This window comes from Oncorhynchus clarkii, chromosome 9, assembly GCF_045791955.1.
Source record: "Oncorhynchus clarkii lewisi isolate Uvic-CL-2024 chromosome 9, UVic_Ocla_1.0, whole genome shotgun sequence".
In the NCBI taxonomy this organism is placed as follows: domain Eukaryota; kingdom Metazoa; phylum Chordata; class Actinopteri; order Salmoniformes; family Salmonidae; genus Oncorhynchus; species Oncorhynchus clarkii.
This window is the reverse complement of record NC_092155.1, coordinates 45,236,770-45,249,795: the sequence shown is the minus strand read 5'-3', so window position 1 is coordinate 45,249,795 and position 13,026 is coordinate 45,236,770. Positions and strand designations below refer to the sequence as shown.

Genomic DNA, 13,026 nt, shown 5'->3' with positions numbered 1-13,026 from the left:
CAAATAATCTAGGACTTATTTTTAACCAAATGTTGCGATTTGACTTGTGAATTAGAGCAAAACTGTTGGAATTATAGAACTAGAATGACTATTCTATAATATAGCCAGCAGCATATACCACCCTGCATACCACTGCTGGCTTGCTTCTGAAGCTAAGCAGGGTTGGTCCTGGTCAGTTCCTGGATGGGAGATCAGATGCTGCTGGAAGTGGTGTTGGAGGGCCAGTAGGAGGCACTCTTTCCTCTGGTCTAAAAAAAATATCCCAATGCCCCAGGGATTGGGGACACTGCCCTGTGTAGGGTGTCGTCTTTCGAATGGGAAGTTAAACGGGTGTCCTGACTCTCTGAGGTTATTAAAGATCCCATGGCACTTATCGTAAGAGTAGGGGTGTTAACCCCTGTGTCCTGGCTAAATTCCCAGTCTGGCCCTCAAACCATCATGGTCACCTAATAATCCCCAGTTTATAATTGGCTCATTCATCCCCCTCTCCCCTGTTCTCATTTGCAGCAATGACCTGGGGAATGGTTACGTGTTCTCAGTCAACTTACCTGGTAAAATAACAGATACATTTGTAAAAAATACAGTTTGCGATGACAACGAATTAAAATGCCAGGGAGGAGTTATTGCGACAGGGTAGGATCTAGTGTTGATATTTGTTTCCTAGGGGAGCCTATAAGCTTTGGCTACATTGCATGTTTTCTCTTAGCTACTTCATGTAGCTAACATGTTCTAGAACAAAGCGGAATATGCAAAGCAAGAAGATACTGTTGCACAAATGACATGCTGATTTAGGTCTACACCATCAGACTATTAGCTCGCTATGTTTGCTCTTACTCAGTACATTTATTAGCATTAGCGGCTAACAATTAGCGACTCACAAGATTTAGGGCAACTTGCTAAGGAAAAGACAAACTAGCAGTGTCATTATAGAACGCTAGTGGATTTATATTAAGAAGTAAAGTGAAAACCGAATTGTGCTGCATTGACCATGCAGACTGAACGCAAGTGTCGTGGTTGAGGAACATCAAATGCGTTCCTTGAGTGACAGGGGGCGTAGCTAGATCTGTGTGCAAAGCGGCACAGAGAAAGAGCGGAGAGAGATGACTCAAGTTTATTTAACTAGGCAAGTCAGTTAAACATTCTTATTTACAATGATGGCCTAGGAACAGTGGGTTAACTGCCTTGTTCAGAAGCAGAACGACTTATTTATTTTTTTACCTTGTCAAGGATTCGATCTAGAAACCTTTCGGTTACTGGCCCAACTCTCTAACCGCTAGGCTACCTGCCGCCCCAAGTAGTGAAGTAAAGTACATATGGCGTATCACATTTGAACAAACCAAACATTCAAATACCGGTATAGAAGGTAAAGTAAAAATCCAAACCATCCATTTCCGGGGTATCATAAAATACGGTATACCGCCCAGCCCTAGAAGTAATACATCATCGGCCTTACTAGCTTAGCTAATTTTGTTTTGATTTCTTTGAATGCTTTCCTGGCTCACATTTAGTGTAGTAGACTGTGGTATTTTCATTAATGTGCACTGTGAGATGGTGGAACATTTTATTACCACCTTATGCCTTTTTGAAAGTGGACAAACTGTTTTTACATCATTTGCGATCTCCAATATTGGTTCACGACCAAATAAAATCAATGTGTCGCCCCCCCCTCCCCCTCCACCCACCCAAGTCTTTAGATCTGTTCATTATGACATGGTTTTTCAAACTGGGTCCTGGTTCACCCCCCCCCCCCCCCCACGTGCACATTATTATTATTTTTCTCTAGCACTGATTTTCAAATAACCAACCCATCAACAAGCTTTGATTATTTTAATCCGCTGTGTTGTGCTAGGTCAAAACCCAAAATGTGCACCTGGGGAGGCCCAAGGATGGAGTTTGGGGAAACCCTGTATTATGACATGCTATCCGTCTCAGCAATCAAAGATCACAAGCTCCATTTTCAGGGCAGCACTAAGAGGTCAATTACAACCTTTGCACAATGCTGCTGCTGGCTGCGCTTGGAATATTCTCCATGTAACTGCTTTTACGGTTATTATTAAATGGCTGCTCCGGTACAGTAGCTGTTATGGTTAGAGAGGGAAGGGAACAGTTATGTATGTGTTCTGTTCTCGACAGGTTTTTCGACGACCTTGAAAGGCGTCACCAAGACAACGTGGTGATCCGGGACATCAGCGACATAGTGCAGAACCACGCCGCCCACCACTTTGAGCCCTACATCGTGTACTGCTCCAACGAGACCTTCCAGCAGAGGACGCTGCAGAAGCTGCTGTGAGTAGGGGACAAATTAAGGGCCTTGTTCGAATACTTCAGAAATAGCATCCTTCAAGTACAGATCTGTAAGAGATTGGTGAGAGTACACCTATCCATTCAAACTAATTCAGCTCTGTGATTACATCAAGTAAGGTTGAAAATAAGTATGCATTTCTGAAGTAATTGAACTGGGCCAATAACAGAAACCCTGATTTTAAAATAATTGTAACATGCATCCCTTTGTCCTCCTTTCCGTAATCAAATCACCAAATCTAAATGGTTGGATAAATGGAAATCAAGTTTTCCACTACGTAGGTTAAACCAATCCAGTCATGTCCGATCAGTGATTGGGCTAAGTATTAAAGGATGTTGATATGATTCAAACATGACTTATATTGGCTTCCTTCATCTTCTCTCCTTGTGTGTGTGTGTCTCTCTCAGAACGAGCAACACTGCTTTTAAGGAGGTGCTGAAACGGATTGAGGGGAGTGGTGAGTCCCAAGGCCTGCCCATGATCTCCTTCCTCATCCTTCCAATGCAGAGAGTCACCCGGCTGCCGCTGCTATTAGACGTAAGTCCCTCACGATTCCTCTGATGGGAGTCAACAGGTGAATCCCAAAAGTCTGTCTTGATTCCTCGCATCCTCCTTTTCAAAACGTCAAGGGTAAGCGAGGAGAAAATTAGGTATTTTCCTCTGATCTTGTAATGTCCCTCAAGGAGAGCGCTCCGTGAGATTCAAACATTGCTGAATTGCTATGACACACTGCAGAGAGGCCTTGGGCGCACCCTAATGGAGAGATTTGACACCAGACCAATAATAGTCGAAGCCCTGCCACTGGTATAGGAAAGGGTTCTCTAACTCCAGACCTGGAGAGTGCTGCTGGGTCTGCAGGCTTTTGCCAACACCAACACTCATTATTCAACTAGTTGATTATTTGAAACCGATGCGTTTGTTGGGCTGGAATTCATTCCTGCACACCCTGTACATCCACAGGGCCAGCATTAGAAACCCCTGTCGTAGATGGATTGGGGATCCATACGGACAGGAGTCTCTAGTCGACGTGACCCGACTAGGCTATTACTATAGGTCCTAGAGGTATTCATTGTTCTATAAGCAGATTCCCAGGGTAAACCAGTTGTGACGTCTGGTATCTAGGGGTTGAAATCCAGACGGGCAATAGTAGGTGGTTCTGTAGTATTTGGGAGCGCCTCCCTTCCCCCAACATCATCCATCCATCCATCCATCTCTCTCTCTCTCCCACCCAGACGATCTGTCAGAAAACTCCAGACACAACGGCGGAGCACTTTGCTGCAGTGTGGGCCCTGAAGGCCATCAGTAAGGTAGGCTGCTCCACAAACCCTGCATGTTCATTGTTGCGTCCGTCCTCCAACATTTCTAAATGTCGACCTTTTTGAACGCTTCACAGGGCCGGCAAACAGACATCCATTTTGATTTGTCATATTGGTCTATACATCTAACTTAATCGCGCATGGTGTATTGTTGGTATGTTGCAGTACTGCTACAGCTGTACCCTGGCGCTGTAGCAACTTACAATGCATTCGGGAAGTATTCAGACCCCTTGACTTTTTCCACATTTTGTTACGTTACAGCCTTATTCTAAAATTGATTGAATTGTTTTTGCTCTCCTCAATGTACACGCAAAAATAGGTATCTAGACATTTTTGCAATTCATTACAAATAAACTGAAATACATTTACATAAGTATTCAGACTCTTTACTCAGTAATTTGTTGAAGCACTTTTGGCAGCGACTACAACCTCAAGTCTTCTTGGGTATGACTCTACAAGCTTGGCACACCTGTATTTGGGGAGTTTCTTCCATTCTTCTCTGCAGATCCTCTCAAGCTCTCAGGTTGGATGGGGAGCATCGCTGCACAGCTATTTTCAGGTCTCTCCAGAGATGTTCAAGTCCGGGCTCTGGCTGGGCCACTCAATGACTTTCAGAAACTTGTCCTGAAGCCACTGCTGTGTGCTTAGTGTTGTTGTCCTGTTGGAAGGTGAACCTTTGCCCCAGTGAGGTCCTGAGCACTTTGGAGCAAGTTCTCTGTACTTTGCTCCGTTCCTCTTTCCCTCGTTCCTGACTAGTCTCCCAGTACCTGCCGCTGAAAAACATCCCCACAGCATGATGCTGCCACCACCATGCTTCTCCGTAGGGATTGTGCCAGGTTTCATCCAGATGTGACGCTTGGCATTCAGGCCAAAGAGTTTAATCTTGGTTTCGTCAGACCAGAGAATCTTGTTTTCATGGTAAGTTCTTTAGGTGCCTTTTTGGTAATCTCTAAGCGGGCTGTCATTTACTGAGTGGCTTCCATCTGGCTACTCTACCATAAAGGCCTGATTGGTGGAGTGCTGCAGAGATGGGAGAACCTTCCAGAAGGACTACCATCTCCCCAGAGGAACTCTGGAGCTCTGTCAGAGTGACCATCAGGTTCTTGGTCACCTCCCTGACCAAGGCTCTTCTCCCCCGATTGCTCAGTTTGGTCGGGCGGCCAGCTCTAGGAAGAATCTCGGTGGTTCCAAACTTCTTCCATTTAAGAATGATGGAGGCCGTTATTTTCTTGGGGACCTTCAATGCTGCATACATTTTTTTTTTTTTGGTACCTTTCTCCAGATCTGTGCCTTGACACAATCCTTTCTCTGAGCTCTATAGACAATTCCGTCAACCTCATGACCTGATTTTTGCTCTGACATTGCACTGTCAACTGTGGGACCTTTTTATATAGACAGGTGTGTGTGTGTGTGCCTTTCCAAATCATGTCCAATCAATTGAATTTACCACAGGTGGACTCAGTTGTGGAAACATCTCAAAGATGATCAATGGAAACCGGATGCACATTAGCTCCATTTTAAGTCTCATAGTAAAGGGTCTGAACTTATGTAAATGTATTTCTGTTAATAAAGTGGCAAAAAAAATCTAAATCTGTTTTTGCGTTGTCATTATGGGATATTGTGTGTAGATTGAGCTTTTATTTAATCAACTCAGCAAAAAAAGAAACGTCCCTTTTTCAGGACCCTGGGATTTTTACAAATTATCTTTGAAAGGCAAACTTCAGATCTTCATTGTAAAGGGTTTAAACACTGTTCTCCATGCTTGTTCAATGAACCATAAACAATTAATGAACATGCACCTAAGGAATGGTCGTTAAGACACTAATGACTTACAGACGGTAGGCAATTAGGTCACAGTTATGAAAACTTAGGACACTAAAGAGGCCTTTCTGCTGACTCTGAAAATCACAAAAAAAGATGCCCAGGCTGCAAGGAGGCATGAGGACTGCAGATGTGGCCAGGGCAATAAATTGCAATGTCTGTACTGTGAGACGCCTAAGACAGCACTACAAGATTGCCAACTGATCGTCCTCGCAGTGTCAGACCACGTGTAACAGATGCACAGGATACAGAATGGTAACAACTGTCCGATTTACACCAGGAACGCACAATCCCTCCATCAGTGCTCAGACTGTCCACAATAGGCTGGACTGAGGGCTTGTAGGCCTGTTCTAAGGCAGGTCCTCACCGGCAACAACGTTGCCAATGGGCTCAAGCCCGCCGTCGCTGTACCAGGCAGGACTGGCAAAAAGTGCTCTCCACTGACGAGTTGCGGTTTTGCCTCACCAGAGGTGATGGTCGGATTCATGTTTATTGTCGAAGGAATGAGCTTTACACCGAGGCCTGTACTCTGGAGCGGGATTGATGTAGAGGGTCCGTCATGGTCCGGACGTTTAAAAAAAAAAATATATATATATGTATATATATATATATATACATATATATATATATATATTGTTTCGTGTCATATATATATATATATTACCTTTTTTATTTAACTAGGCGAGTCAGTTAAGAACTAATTTATTTTCAATAACGGCCTAGGAACAGCCTTGTTCAGGGGCAGAATGACAGATTTTTACCTTGTCACCTCGGGGATTCGATTTAGCAACCTTTCGGTTACTAGTCCAATTCTCTAACCCCTAGGCTACTTGCCGCCCCAGACCATGTGTGTCACAGCGTCATCGAACTGCGCTTATTGCAGGCAGTCTCAACGCTGTGCGTTACAGGGAAGACATCCTCCTCCTCCATGTGGTACCCTACCTGCAGGCTCCTCCTGACATGACCCTCCAGCATGACAATGTGACCATGTTTGTTCTGTGCGTGAATTCCTGCGAGACCAGAATGTCAGTTCTGCCATGGCCAGCGACGAGCCCGGACCTCTATTCCCCCCCCCCAGAAATGTCCAGGAACTTGCAGGTGCCTTGTTACCCCAGTCTTCCACCATCTCACAGCAAGAACTGGCAAATATGGTGCAGTCCATGAGATGCACTGCAGTACTTAATGCAGCTGGTGGCCACACCAGATACTGTTACTTTTGATTTTGACCCCTCCCCCTTTGTTCAGGGACACATTATTCCATTTGTTAGTCACATCTGTGGAACTTGTTCAGTTTGTCTCAGTTGTTGAGTCTTGTTATGGTCATAAATATTTACACAGTAAGTTTGCTGAAAATTAAAACAGTTGACAGTGAGGACATGACTTTTATTTGCTGAGTTTACATTTCAGAATAAGGCTGTAATGTAACAGTGGAAAAAGTCTAGGTCTGAATTTGAATTTGCTGTGTGTTGGATTACTGAGCATTGTGCAACCAAAATAGATCTGTAAATAAAATAACTTTTGTTACATGTGTTCTCATCCCATCAGTTGGTGAATAGCTGCAACAACGGAGCAAGGCGAATGGAGAGGACGGAACAGATGTACACCATTCAGAAACAGATGGAGTTTGGCAAGATCAAGGTACAGCCAAGCAGACCTTCACTCACAGCACTACATTTCAAGATCATTTTTTGTTTCGTGTCAGCTTTTTTTACTAATCTATTTACACTTTGATCCATTTTATTTTGAATGTTTTATGACCGAGTGTACTTTTTAATAAAAAAAGAATCCTGAATCTGTCCTCAGCCTTTCCCACTGGTGTCGTCATCACGGTGGCTGCAGAAGCGCGGGGAGCTCGCCGTCTGCACTGAGGAGCTCAGTATCTTCTGGAAGGCCTTCAGCCACAGGAGCTACTACCTGTTCCTCTTCAACGACGTGCTCATCGTCACCAAAAAGAAGAGGTGAGAGAGCGAGCCTCAGCCTCTGGTATTGTCATTCTTTATGGGCTGAGATCAAACTGCACTCAACTTTTTAATGTCAGCGCAATGTGGTTCGATTTTAATTCTGGCCTCCGTCCATAACACATTTGTCCCAAGGCGTATTCTAGCAACATGGTTACAGACAAATTACATTTTGATGTAGCAGAATAAGCTCTTATGCTTGTTTCGCACTCACATCCAACTCATTCATTTGAAGAGGAGTCATTAATCTGCTGTCCTTCAATTTAAGCCAGTGGAGACTGAGGTCATGATATCTGGGGGGGTTGAGTAGGGCCAGCTGCGACCTGTCATGGAAGGTAGGAGAGTATGGACGGAGGGAAAATGTTACTGAGCATTCCTGGGATTCCTAGAACCCCAATACACCATGTCTGTTCAGCAGACTCCAGTCAGTGTGTGTGTTCATGTGCCTGAGTTAGGAGGCTATGTCAATGGTGAGAGGAAGCGATATGCCAGTGTGCTGGTGTCATGTTCAAAACTGTAAGATGGCCTCAAGACACAATCTTCTTCAGGTCACAATGACTGTCTAGAGAAGCCTGGTCCCAGATCTGTTTGTGCTTTTGCCTACTTTGTAGTCATGCCAACTGTTGGATCTTACAGCAAGACAATAACCCCAAGCACAAATCAAAATCCACAAATTGTTAATTGACCACAAAATCAAAATGTTGTAATGGCAATCTGTCTCTGGACTTGTACCCCAATTGAAAACCTAAGGTTTTAATTGAAGAGGGCAGTTCCATAAGAGCAGAGGAAGGATGTCAAGGATCTGGAAAGATTCTGTATGGCGGAATGTTATAATTTCAACAATGTCTTCTCTAATCTCTCAACCTTTTAGCAAAAGTCTGTTTTTATCCTCGTGAGGGGAGGGTGCTAGAGTATTGAAAAGGGGTGGCAATTTTTAACCCCCCCCCCCCCCCCCCCTTTTTTTGACTTATGAAATTGTATTAGTATAAGAAAATAAATTGCATACAATATAGCTCAGTATTTGTTTTTTTTTGCCCATCTTTATCAAGGGTGCCAATAATTATAGACCTGACTGTATACAGTACCAGTCAAAAGTTTGGACACCGTTTTGTAGAATAATAGTGAAGACAAACTATGAAATAACACATGGACTCATGTCGTAACCAAAAAATTGTGGCTACTCAAATTTTATATTTGAGTAGCCACCCTTTCCCTTGATGCGCACTGTTGGCCTTCTCTCAACCAGCTTCATTAGGTAGTCCCTTAATGAATTTGAGCCAATCAGTTGTAGGGTTGGAAATACAGAAGATGGCCCTATTTGGTAAAAGACCAAGTCCATATTATGGCAAGAACAGCGCAAATAAGCAAAGGGAAACGACAGTCCATTACTTTAAGACATGAAGATCAGTCAATATTTCAAAACATTGAAAGTTTCTTCAAGTGCAGTCGCAAAAACCATCAAGCACTATGATGAAACTGGCTCTCATGAGGCCAGCCACAATAAATGAGGACCCAGTGTTACCTCTGCTGCAGAGGATGTTCATTAGTTAACTGCACCTCAGATTGCAGCCCAAATAAATGCTTCAGAGTTCAAGTAACAGACACATCTCAACATCAACTGTTGATACACAGCCTTCATGGTGGAATTGCTGCAAAGAAACCAGTACTAAAGGACACCAATAAGAAGAGACTTGCTTGGGCCAAGAAACACAAGCAATGGACATTAGACCGACGGAAATCTGTACTTTGGTTTTGAGTCCTAATTTGAGATTTTTGGTTCCAACCGTCGTGTCTTTGTGAGACGCAGAGTAGGTGAACAGATGATCTACACATGTGGTGTGATGGTGTCGGGGTGCTTTGCTGGTGACACTCAGTGATTTATTTAGAATTCAAGGCACACTCAACCAGCATGGCTACCACATCATTCTGCAGCGATACGCCATCCCATCTGATTTGGGCTTAGGGGGACTATCATTGGTTTTTCAAACAGGACAATGACCCAAAACACCTCCAGGCTGTGTAAGGTTTATTTGACCAAGGAGAGTGATGGAGTGCTGCAACCTGGCCTCCACAATCACCTGACCTCAACCCAATTGGGATGAGTTTGACCACAGAGTGAAGGAAAAGCAGCCAACAAGTGCTCAGCATCTGTGGGAACTCCTTCAAGAATGTTGGAAAAGCATTCCAGGTGACTACCTCATGAAGCTGGTTGAGAGAATGCCAATAGGGTGGAGACTTTGAAGAATAAAAAAAAAAAAATATCTATATATATATATTTTGATTTACCACTTTTTTGACCACATGATTCCATGTGTTATTTCAGAGTTTTGTCTCAGCCTGTTAGTCTACAATGCAGAAAATTGTTAAAAATAATGAACCCCTTGAATGAGTTGGTGTCCAACTTTTGACTGGTGCTGTATGTGGTGATATTATACATGTACAGGATATGTTTCAAACGTGAACATGTAATTCGTGTGTGTCCAGTGAAGAGAGCTATGTGGTGATGGACTATGCCACGCTGGTGAATGTGGAGGTGGAATCGGCGGAGGAGCTGGAGGGACGGACATCACCACCTGCCAAGGGAGGCTCTGCCCACCTGTCTCTGCGACTGCTGATGTCAAGGAACAGCGAGGGGAGACCGGAGGAGATTGCTCTGGTCGCTGAGTCCAGGTATCACTAGCTCTGACTCATTCAGTCCAATACGTGTCAACAACTTTACAATTTACAGGCATGTATGAGTCATTTAATAAAAAGCCTTAAGGCTTATGTTATCAGAATTGTATTTAGTCAGGATCATCATAAGGCGGTTGCTCATAAGTCTTAAAGCATATACAGTGCATTCGGACACCTTTTTCCACATTTTGTTACATTACAGCCTTATTCTAAAATTGATGAGGAAATTATTTATTAAATCCATCTACACACACACACACTACCCCATAATGACAAAGCAAAAACAGTTTTTTAGGAAAGGGGGGTACCTAGTCAGTTGTCCAACTGAAATGGTTCTTCTGCATTTAACCCAACCCCCCTCTGAATCAGAGGTGCGGGTGGCTTTCTTAGAAACGTTTGCAAATGTATTCCAACAAAACAAACACCTCATTTACATAAGTATTCAGACCCTTTGCTATGAGACTTGCAATTGAGCTCCGGTGCATCCTGTTTTCATTGATCATCCTTGATGTTTCTACAACTTGATTGGAGTCCACCTGTTGTAAATGGAACTGACTGGACATGATTTGGAAAGGCACACACACTCTACATAAAGTCCAACAGATGACAGTGCATGTCAGAGCAAAAATCAAGTCATGAGGTTGAAGGAATTGTTAGTTGGGCTCAGTGACAGGATTGTGTCAAGGCACAGATCTGGAGAAGGGTACCAAAAAATGTATGCAGCATTGAAGGTCCCCAAGAACACAATGGCCTTTTTGGAGTTTGGAACCACCAAGACTCTTCATAGAGCTGGCCGCCCAGCCAAACTGAGCAATTGGGGGAGAAGGGCATTGGACAGGGAGGTGGCCAAGAACCTGATGGTCACGCTGACCGAGCTCCCGAGTTCCTCTGTGGAGTTGGGAGAACCTTCCAGGAGACCACCCATCTCTGCAGCATTCCACCAATCTGACTTTTATGGTAGTGGCCAGACAGAAGCCACTCTTCAGTAAAAAGCACATGACAGCCCGCTTGAAGTTTACCAAAAGGCATCATAAGGACTCTGACCATGAGAAACAAGATTCTCTGTTCTGATGAAACCAAGATTGAACTCTTTGGCCTGAATACCAAGCGTCACATCTGGAAACCTGGCACCATCCCTACAGTGAAGCATGGTGGCAGCATGCTGTGGGGATGTTTTTCAGCAGCAGGGACTGGGAGACTAGTCAGGATTGAGGGATAGCTTAACGGAGCAAAAGTACAGAAGGATCCTTGATGAGAACTTGCTCCGGACCGCTGACTGGGGTGAAGGTTCACCTTCCAACATGACAATGACCCTAAGCACATAGCCAAGACAACACAGGAGAGGCTTGGGGACAAGTCTCTGAATGTCCTTGAGTGGCCCAGCCAGAGCACGGACTTGAAACCGATCGAACATCTCTGGAGAGACCTGAAAATAGCTGTGCAGCGATGCTCCCCATCCAGCTATGTAGACTTGAATTTCATCACTTCCCGTTGTGCGCGGAAGAGCAATGTTTTGTTTGTTTAAAAGTATATTGGAGGGCCTCCCGGGTGGCGCAGTGGTCAGCACCACGAGTTGAAATAGGAGAGCGGCGAGATGACAGCAATCTGTAAGTCATTTTAGAGAGGACAAGATAATGTAAATCATAAGACGGTTATGTATATCAAATTATATATACATGAACTTAATTTCCTTTAAAGACTCACATTAGTTTAGAATCTAAATCTCGAGGGACAATCAAGGCGAAACAGCATGGTTGTGGACGGAATTGCAGAATCTTCACATGAGACCTGGATGGAGTCTGAGGACAAAGTGAGGGAAATGATCTCTGAGAAATTGAAGATGGACCACAGGAAGATTGAGGTGGAGCGTGCCCACAGGACTGGAAAACCCACCACCGGCCCAGGTGATAGACCCAGGGCGATAGTGGTCAAATTCCTGAGGTTCAAGAACAAGGTAGCTGTTCTGGAAAGAGCCAAGAACTTGAGAGAAATGTATATCTTCCTCAACGAGGACTGTCCTGAAGCTGTGCGCCAGAGGAAAGCACTGATCCCAGCCATGAAAGCTGCCAGAGCGTGTGGGGACATTGCTTACATCTGCGACGACCGGCTCATTGTCCATCCCGCCCTCCCAGAAGCCTGGAAGAGTTGAGAGCCAAGCCTATGGGTTCGTTACCTCAACCCCGCAGCCCACACACAAATTGATTAATGGACTGCTAAATGTGTGGGTTTTCTTTTTATCTTGCTTTGTCTCTCTGTTAAGCTATTGATTTCATGAACCTTATTTCTAACATCAGAACATTCACATTAGCCATTTCTGAGACTCACTTAGATAATTAATTTGATACATCAGTAGCAATACAAAGATATAATATTTATAGAAGAGACAGAAATGCTTATGGGGGAGGAGTTGCTGTATATTTTCAGAGCCATATCCCTGTAATGCTTAGAAGATTTTATGTTTATTGAAGTGTTGTGGTTGCAGGTTCACTTGGCACATCTAAAGCCTTTTCTTTTGGGGTGTTGCTATAGGCCACCAAGTGCCAACAGTCAGTATCTAAATAATGTGTCAAATGCTTGATAGTGTATGTGATGTAAACAGAGGTCTACTTTCTTGGACCTGAATAGTGACTGGTTTTCATCAAGCTGTCTGCTCAAGGGGAAGCTTCTTACTGTAACCAGTGCCTGTAATCTGGCTCAGGTTATTAATCAACCTACCAGGGTGTTTACAAACAATACAGGAACAAGATCATCCACATGTATCGATCACATCTTTCCTAATACTGTAGAACTTTGTTCTAAATCTATATCCGTACCCATTGGATGTGGTGATCACAATATAGTGACTATATCCAGGAAAGCCAAAGTTCCAACAGCTGGGCCTAAAATAGTATATAAAAGATCATACAAAATATTTTACTGTGACTCTTATGTGGATATTAAAAATATTTGTGGGTCT

General features: G+C 43.8%; 1 protein-coding gene across 1 annotated transcript in view; it reads left to right on the top strand.

Annotated features, from left to right (window-relative positions):
* The window catches only part of LOC139416400 (Rho guanine nucleotide exchange factor (GEF) 16), a 34,271-nt gene that overhangs the window by 16,604 nt on the left and 4,641 nt on the right, over positions 1 to 13,026 (top strand). Inside the window, exons 7-12 of the mRNA XM_071164982.1 lie at positions 2,134 to 2,286; positions 2,710 to 2,839; positions 3,535 to 3,609; positions 6,985 to 7,077; positions 7,243 to 7,397; positions 9,882 to 10,067. Coding sequence (XP_071021083.1) covers positions 2,134 to 2,286; positions 2,710 to 2,839; positions 3,535 to 3,609; positions 6,985 to 7,077; positions 7,243 to 7,397; positions 9,882 to 10,067 — 792 coding nt within the window. The remainder of the gene's footprint in view (positions 1 to 2,133; positions 2,287 to 2,709; positions 2,840 to 3,534; positions 3,610 to 6,984; positions 7,078 to 7,242; positions 7,398 to 9,881; positions 10,068 to 13,026) is intronic.